At 41.1% G+C, this 9,218-nt stretch overlaps 1 protein-coding gene across 1 annotated transcript in view; it reads left to right on the top strand.

The window, feature by feature from the left end:
* Positions 1-9,218, top strand: part of RYBP (RING1 and YY1 binding protein) — a 126,570-nt gene that overhangs the window by 47,583 nt on the left and 69,769 nt on the right. Inside the window, exon 2 of the mRNA XM_012802478.1 lies at positions 346-471. Coding sequence (XP_012657932.1) covers positions 346-471 — 126 coding nt within the window. The remainder of the gene's footprint in view (positions 1-345; positions 472-9,218) is intronic.

The following is a 9,218-nucleotide window of genomic DNA, read 5'->3' on the forward strand; positions in this document are numbered from 1 at the left end:
CCCCTCCCGGCCCCCCCAGCCCCACACTCAAGTCCACAAGTCCGCCCGCTTCCTGCGCCCGCCGCGGCCCTTCCCGGGGCGCCGCCGCCGCCGCCTGGTGTGCGAAGCAATCCGGCTGGGACTCGGGGGGTTGCAGGGTGCCGGTAGGGGCGCCCGGTTTCCTTCCCCACTCTCCCCGTCCCCGAAAAGGATGGGTGGGTGGTCGCCCGAGCTAAGTTTCCAGCGCCGGATTCCTGTTAAATTACGACGGCTCACCAGCGCCGGTGTTTTGCTCTCTCTCCCCCTTTTTCCTGCTCCCTCTCTCTTCCCTTTCCTTTCTCCCACTCCCTGCTCCCCACTCTGAAGGCCAAAAAGACAAGCGAAACCTGCTGCAGATGAAGGCTTTTGGGATTGTAGCGTCTGCACCTTCAGAAACAGTGCGGAAGCCTTTAAGTGCAGCATCTGCGATGTGAGGAAAGGCACCTCCACCAGGTACTTAAAGATCTGCGTTACCTTTTGTTAAAGGACTTTTTTAAAGGTGGAGGGAGGGTGGTGAGCCTTACTTTCTGCCCTCTCTCCAACTTGTTGATTACAGCTTTTTCTGCATTTGTGGTGGGTTGTGTGTATTTCGTGTTGAATGCAAAGCCTCGTGTTCACTAAATGATTTATGGGAGGGAATTTTCCCAGCTTTTCGTCTTGTTTCAAACAGACACTGGGTTTATTTGACACTTACATCCATTGGCATACTGGTATTGGCTCAGAAAGAGAGGAAGTAGTGCTATTGCTATGGATTGTTGGACAGACCTTTTTATTTTTGCCATGTGCAGAATGGTTTTAATTTGCCTGTCTTGAGTTATTTTTCTCTTCTCTGAGAAATTTAGTGGTTGTACAGTGAGCCTAGTTATGCTTTTTCCTGTCTTAAATTGCAAATGTGTGTTATTTTCTTGCTGTCCAAGAAAGTAAATGTTGGGGTTTGATAAAGAAGAGAGTTTTTTTGGAAGATTGAGCTGTCAGGTTTTTTTTTTTTTGGATTAGCTTATGCAGAGTGGTGATGGAGGACGATTTTGCAAAATGGTGAAATGAATAGAGTGACTGTATTCAAGGCTGCTTAAAGCTTTATTATGATGAAAAGAATGTTGAAAGAATTCCGCTTCATTTAAATGAAGGTAGTAAGCTGCATGTAGTATCACAGCGATTTGAAGTATAATACTTTGGATTTAACATTTAGATATATTTGGATAAAATGCCAAGACTGATTTTGTAGTCAGTCTTTTAACTTCTGCCTGGAATTGGTTTCACTGGTGTTAGAGTTTAAAGTTAAACTGTTTTGGGTGTTCTTTAATGAACAGGCATTGGAATATGTGAAAGTGAGATAGAATAAGAAAGTTTTGGGTGGATGCTCTATAGGATTTAAAGTTAATTGCCAAAAGTCTCCTTTCATCAGGTACTTGTTTTGAATCGATGGCATTCCAATGTGACTGTATGGTAGTACTCCACAGTTCCAACTTTATACTGTTCTTTGATTAAATGAATGTGTCCTCTTAAGGTTTCATTGGTTTATTTATACCGGGGATTAAATAGGATATTGGGCAGCCTAAAAGAACATAACTCTGGGATTAATTGGCCCAATTACTGGTTCTCTGAATTCTATTAACTCTTTGAATAATAAGGCCTTTTTGAATAAAAATAACAACTAAAAATATTTTCCTCTGAGTTGTAGAAGTAAATTCATATCAGCGCTTTATTATCATAGACTAGATTTAAAGTAAAAAAACATGCATAGGTGGTTTCATAGATTTTGTTTTGCTATTTAAAATAGGGAATTCCATCAAATGGCATAAAAGTTTAGAAATGTGTTTGTTACTTAAAGCAATAGTGGTTGTGTATTATTTATGAGTAATATTTTTTTACGTGTAGAATCCCTCAGAGGCCAAACCTCTTTATTGTGGTTTTGCTTTGAGTGTTACCGTAGATGATGATGTTCAAGTAAATTACTAGGAAACTCCTAAAAACTTGACAACCTTACTGGTGAAGAGGAACTCAAACGAAACTCAAAAGTTTACATTTGATTTATTGCTGGGAATAAGTACCTCATAATGAAGTGCATTTCAATTTTTACATGTATTTTTAAAAACCTGACTCAACAGTATTTTGGAAGCACCTGGAAGGTTTTGACTTTAAAAACAATGTATATTTCAGGTTTTTTCAGAGCTACAAATGGTGTCAGTGAGATTCAGTTCTAAAAAGATGTATTAAGTTAGTAGTATTTAAGGTATTTTAGAGTCCACTTAGGAGTAGGAAACTTATCCACTTTAAGGGTCTTCCTGTAAGTTTTTGATATCCGTCTTTGGGTATTTTTCTTTTTTCCCCCCTTTTAATAGCATCACTGTATTTTGCACATTTAATAGGATTTGAACACATTTCACAGGTCTGAAGATTTAAAATCTGCCAATTCATGATGTTCTTCACCTGCTGAAATTTTGTGTTGGTTGTTGTCAGTATTTTGGTATTTTTAGATCTATTTACAAGTCATTAATTGTAATGCAAATTTGGCTTTCTTATGTTATGAACGGATCTCGGTGGGGAGTGAATTTGATAGGTTTTCTTCCTGTTCTGTCCTGAGTATTAACAGTTGGTTAATTTCTCTGTGAAATGCTATGATTTTTTTTTCTTGAGCTTTTTTTTCTTGTTTTGTACTTCGGAGGTTTGATGTGAACTTAACCTTTCCTATCTTGCACAGTAGTGATCATACTTGGTATATTGATGGTAGTAGAAAACATGTTGGGTTTGGATGCTGGGTAATAGGCAAACAATAGTGATTTTTATAATAATTTGTTGCCTAGCACAGAAATTGAGTTTTAGTGCTTTGAGCTGCTTTGTATTTTAATAGCCTTAGCTAGTTGGCTAGCCATGAGTAATTTTAGAGTTTTTGATTATTCATGTCACTGTCATCTACCAGTCACCCAAGGAAATAGGCTTTGAATTAGGGTAGTTCAGTAGGATGGAGAACTGTATTTGCACGTTGAGGATGGAATTGATATTCCTCAGTTTGATTGGGAAAATGATGCCATTCATCTGAAGAACATGTATTAAATACTACGATGTGACAGATACTGCTGCAGGTATTGGGGAGAGGGAAAGGGGGAAGGAGTGTTAAAGCTTGATAAGACTTAGCGGAATGACCATAATCCAAGTTATAAAGGCTCCACGAGAAGTATGAACAAAGTGCTATGGGAGGTCGAAGCAGTCTGGCTTGGAGAATCAGTTAGAAGGACCTCCCTTCCCAACTTGTTCTGGACATGGAGAACTGATTTGTACAAAATTACTTGTCAGCCTTTCACTGCTGTTGGGCACGTGCATCAGATATTTTTAATTCTGCAGGTGGAATTGTGAAGGTGATGAACAATGAGTTCTTTTTGGAGCAGCATAGAGCAGAATGAAGGGAAGATCAAAAGGTGTTGAGGAATATGTTAAGAGAAGGAAGAGTCACTTAATAGGCTACCTGGAGGTTCTGAATTGAAGATGTATTATCAATTATGTGTTGAGTCTCTTCAGTTCTTTGATACACTTTTCGTGCTTTACTGTCTTAACTCTTTACACCTTGCTGGCTATTTTTCTTAAAGCTTTACTGAGATGTAATTTACATACTGTAACATAATTCACCTGTTGCACATGTGCAATTTGGTGAGTTTTAGTCATTTTAAAGAGTTGTGCAGCCATTACCAGAACCAGGTTTTAAAACATTTCCATCATGTCAAATGGTTTTCTAATGCACAGTCTGTGGTGTAATTTTAAGTCTTGAATGGTGGAGCACAGAAGTCATGGGTAGCTGGGAAGGTTGCTTCCCTATGGTGCTGCTGGTATACTGTATAGTTTTCAAGGTAGAAAGTGTGTGTGTGTGTGTGTGTGTGTGTGTAAGGTGGCAGGTAGGTGGGGAAGAAACACTATCCCTCTCCTAAGTGATAGGTAGGTAAAGTAGTATTTCCCATTTCATGTGCTGGTCACGGGAAAGAGAATACCAGCTTTTAAAAGAGGATAAAGTCTACCAACACATGCCTTTGCCTGTTTTGTTAGTTGAAGTTGTCTAGTGTTGGGAAGAGTAACTTCCTAGACTTTGTGAAAAATTAATTTTATTTTATGGTCTTATTAGTTCTCTGCAGTGTTACTTTATTGTAAAATAAAAGTCACTGAGATGTTTCTGTATTCTCTGTTAGCATTTTGATAGTAATGCTGCATTTTTACCTTCAGCTACTGCTTACATCACATTCATTTGAAAAATCAGAAAATTGGGCTGCACCTGTGGCTCAAAGGTGTAGGGCGCCGGCCCCATATGCCAGAGGTGTTGGGTTCAAACCCAGCCCCGGCCAAAAAACCCATATATGTGTATATATACACACATACATATATATATGTAAAATTTAAAAAAATTGGAAAATTTTTGCTTTTATTAATTGCCACAGATTTAGAAGTTTTCTAGTTTTTAGCTCCAGGATTTATCACTGTTGACTTGAAATTGTGTTTCATTTTATTCCTGTTTATTTGAATACTGACCCTCTGAAAAACGTTCTGGTCTTATAGCTTTTATAGACAAGTAGAAGTGAGGAAATTACTTTAGATGTGTAGTAAGATTGTGTGGAAATAACTCATTTTAAAAATAATTGGTATTCAAGATACCAAATTGGAAGGGTTGAAGAAGCAACAGCTTTATGTGTGAAATGTTTCCTTGTTTGGGAACCCAGTAATTCTTTGCAGTTGTTAACTTTGGATTCCAGCCCCACCCTGTTAAATTCTGATACCCTGACAACTCAAAATCTTGAACAGTCATGAAGTACTTTTAAATAAGTCTTATGGAAAAGCTCAACATAGTTATGATTTTTGCTGGAAGCTTCGAAGGGCCATTCTTTGATGCTTCTAGGAAAATGAGAAAGAAGAGAAGGTATCTGCCTACACTGGGGCAAAGCGGGGTCTCTTACCAATGTTTCCTGCTAATCTGCAGATTTTGCTGCTGCTGCTTTTTTTTTTTTTTTTAAGAGTCTCACTTTATGGCCTGTAGTAGAGTGATGTGGTGTCACAGCTCACAGCAACCTCCAAATCCTGGACTTAGGCGATTCTCTTGCCTCAGCCTCCCAAGTAGCTGGGACTATAGGTGCCGGCTACAATGCCCGGCTTATTTTTTTGTTGCAATTTGGCCAGGGCCGGGTTCGAACCTGCCACCCTTGGTATATTGGGGTCAGTGCCCTATCCATTGAGCCACAGGTGCTGCCCCAGATTTTGCTTCTGAAGTCACATTGTTGTTGTGTTTGTCTTTCATAAAAATTGTCCTTAAAGTACATCCAAAAGACTGGACATAATGGCTTACATCTATAATCCCAGCACTTTGGGAGACTTGAGGTAGGAAGACCACCTGAGGCCAGAGTTTGAAGCCAGCCTGGGCAACATAGCAAGACCCTGAATCTACAAAAAATTAAAAAATAGCCAAGCACAGTGGCATGTGCTTGTAGTTGAAGTAACTTGGGAGACTGAGCCAGAAGGGTCATTTGACTCCAGGAGTTCTAGGATGCAGCAAGTTATGATAAGTGCCAGTGCACTGCAGCCTAGGTAACAGCAGGACCCTGTCTCTGAAAAGAAAAAAAGAGCAACACATAAGAAATTCACCTCTGTTTTCCAAATCATCAAACTCTTTTCAACCTCATAGCTGGTACAAAAGCTGGTATAGTTTTGTTTTGTTTTGTTTTTAGAGACAGAGTTTGTCTTATCACCCTTGGTAGAGTGCTGTGGCATCACAGCTCATAGCAACCTCCAACTCCTGGGCTTAGGTGATTCTCTTGTCTCAGACTCTGAGTAGCTGGGACCACAGGCGCCTGCCACAACACCCAGCTATTCTTTGTTGCAGTTTGGCTGGGGCCAGGTTTGAACCTGCCACCCTTGGTATATGGGGCTGGTGCCCTACTCACTGAGCCACAGGAGTGGCCCAAAAGCTGGTATAGTTTTTAAGATCACTGTTACCCAAGAATGGAGTAATACTTTTTTTGTATTTACTGTTGCATTGGAATTACTGATTTATTGGTATTGACTTGATTTTATGTGTACTTGGTGACCTTAAAGTAAATTAACTAGGTAGTTGTGGTTATTTGGCAAGTTTTTATTGAGCACACAGCCATCTAGGCCCTTGGGTGTGCAGTGGTGTAAAAACACACAAGGTTCCTGTTCTTATGAAGCTTAAAATACTATGGAGAAACAAGTATGCAGAAAAACAAGGTAATTTAAGCTAGTGTCTAGTGCAGGGGTCCTCAGATTTTTTAAACAGGGGGCCAGTTCACTGTCCCTTAGACCGTTGTGGGGCTGGACTGCGGGCCCTGGGACAAGTTGGCTGCTAAGCAGGACAGGCAGTGGTGGCAAGCGGGAGGGATAAATGTCCTCGGGAGGGATAAATGTCCTCGGTGGGCCACAGTTTGAGGACACCTGGTAGTGCTACAAAGAAATTAAAGCAGGTTAAGGAACGAACTGGGTGGAGTGATTGCTTTATAGATCCTGTTTAGGAAACAGTAATGCTTTGGGGAGCCAGGGTATAGTTCTTTTTGCAGATTTACAGAAAATGCCATTTAGCTCATTTGTTTGGGGCAGTTTTTAGAGGTGGAGCTTTGGTAAACAGGCTACTAAACTTAGTTGTATGTTGTAGACTAACACAGGCCAGTAAGTTACTGGTATATTCTATCAGTTGTCAGGGTGGGAGTCTGTGAATGGATTTACTTACATATTATTTATTCGTGTGGCATACATTTATTGTGTGCTTCAATAGGTGCTGAAGAAATTTCAAGATTAAGAAAAATTTCCTCAAGAAGATACAGTATTGGTACCAAAATAGTCATCAGAACTAATTTAGTTCATTAGTACTTTAATAGTAGGTCTCTAGTGTCTCCCAAATGACAGTCTAGTCTTTCTGGTGCTCATCTTCTCTTTTGTACCATCACTAATGCTTTTTCTCTTTGTGGTACCTTCCTTTATACTTCCTGTAGTGCTTACACTGTCATTTTCTGCCTGTTGATTTAAACTTTTTTGAACTGTAGCATACATACAGAGAAGTACAGAAATCCCAAGTGGTGAACTTTTTTTTGTTTGTTTGTTTGTTTGAGACGGAGCCTCAAGCTATCCCCCTGGGTAGAGTGCCACGGCATCACAGCTCACAGCAACCTCCAACTCCTGGGCTCAAGCAAGTCTCCTGCCTCAGCCTCCCAAGTAGCTGGGACTACAGGCGCCCGCCACAACGCCTGGCCATTTTTTGGTTGCAGCCATCATTGTTTTTTGGCGGGCCTGGGCTGGGGATTCGAACCCGCCACCTTAGGTGTATGTGGCTGGCGCCTTAGCCGCTTGAGCCACAGGTGCTGAGCCCAAGTGGTGAACTTCTGTAGAGTGAGCACACCTTTGGAACCAGCACCCAATTCCTAATTCTTTTTTTCTTCTTTAGAGACAGCGTTTTAGTTTGTCATCCTCTGTAGAGTGCTGTGGCGTTACAGCTCACAGCAACTTCAGGCTCCTGGACTTAGGTGATTTTCTTGCCACAGCCTCCCAAGTAGCTGGGACTGCAGGTACCCGCCACAATGCCTAGCTATTTTTTTGTTGCACTTTGGCTGGGCCTGGGTTCGCACCTGCCACCCTCGTATATGGGGCTGGCGCCCTAATCACTGAGCCACAGGTGCCACCCCCCCTTTTTTTTTTAGACAGAGCCTCAAGCCGTCGCCTTGGGTAGAGTGCTGTGCCATCACAGCTCACAGCAATCTCCAACTCAGGCTCAAGCGATTCTCCTTCCTCAGCCTCCCAAGTAGCTGGGACTACAGGCATTGTTTGTCATTTTTAAGAAACCAATCATTGTACCCCAGTCTGTCGTACGATGGCATGATCTTAGCTTACTGCAACTTCGAATTCCTGAGCTGAAGTTATAGTTCTATTTCAGCCTCTCAAAAGTGTTGGAATTACAGATGTGAGCCGCTGTACCTGGCTTAATCAGATTCTTACAGACATTGCCAGAAGCCCCTTGTACACCCCTTCCCATCCTGACTTCTTACACTAGAGATTAGGTTGCTTGTTAATTGAACTTTATAGATGTGGAATCATACAGTGTGTATGTTACTTCAGCGTCTAGCTTCTTTCACTTACTGTTTTGTTTGCAAGATTCATCCATGTTGTGTGCAGTTCTTATTTTACGAGTGCTGTTTTGTCCTAAGAATATCTTATAGCTTAATGCTTTGCTTGCAAGACTCCTTCTTACATGGTCTAGAGAGAGGACTTCTCTTCACCTGGCATTCACTACCTACATACTTGAACATTTGTCTTTTCCTGGCAGCATCGGGAGTCCACACATCATTACGGGAAATAAACGAATCTTGTTGTGTGAAACTTTTTGCCTTTCATCTGTAGTAGTGTTCATCAGTGATTTCTCTTTCAAGGCATTGGTTGGGTAAATGGAAAAATTCCTGCTTTCAAGGAACTTACAAACTTGCTGAAAAGATCAGAGCATAAGAAGATAGTGATGTAAAGCACCCAGGGTTGTGAGCATCGTGGTAGACATGGAATGAGTGTGGGTGCATGCTAAATCCTCTGGAGTCTCATCAGAGGTTTCACTGACTCTGGGATTTAAACTGGGCCTTTTTTGATTCTTGGGTGTAAGGTTTGTTGTACAGGTTGATACAAGTGATTTCATCAGCTGTGGCCTCTCTTACTCTTTTTAGGATAACTGTTGACCCTTCAGATGGTGGACATCTTTCCACTTCTCAGAGGCTAGTGTTTCTCCTCACATGCTGTTAGCCCCCGTCACTACCCCCCCCATATACATACATAGGACAAGCAAATCAACAGCTTTTGGGGCATCTCCACTTGTGGACATCTTAAAGGCAATTCAAATCCTACAGGTTGAAAAGCTGATTTCATAGATCACAGTGTTTTCTAAAATGCCAAACAGATCGTGTCCCATTGCTGCTTAAAATTATCTCCTGGTTTTCATTTGCCTTTAGGGTAGAATCCATATTCTGAATATCATAAGGAGCTTGTCATTTGGTCCTTTCCTGTGTCTTTAGAATTTCTGGAGGCAGCCTGCTACCACCCCGTTGCCCTCCACACACAGTATGTGTGCTTTTTTGCCAAACTGCTTGGGGTTTGCTGAGGGACCATGATGTCTGATGTCCATACCTTCACATACTTTTTCCTCTGCTTTTTTCTTTTCTTTTCTTTTTTTTTTTTTTTTT

Source organism: Otolemur garnettii, unplaced genomic scaffold, assembly GCF_000181295.1.
Source record: "Otolemur garnettii isolate 467f Iridium unplaced genomic scaffold, OtoGar3 scaffold00015, whole genome shotgun sequence".
Classification (NCBI taxonomy): domain Eukaryota; kingdom Metazoa; phylum Chordata; class Mammalia; order Primates; family Galagidae; genus Otolemur; species Otolemur garnettii.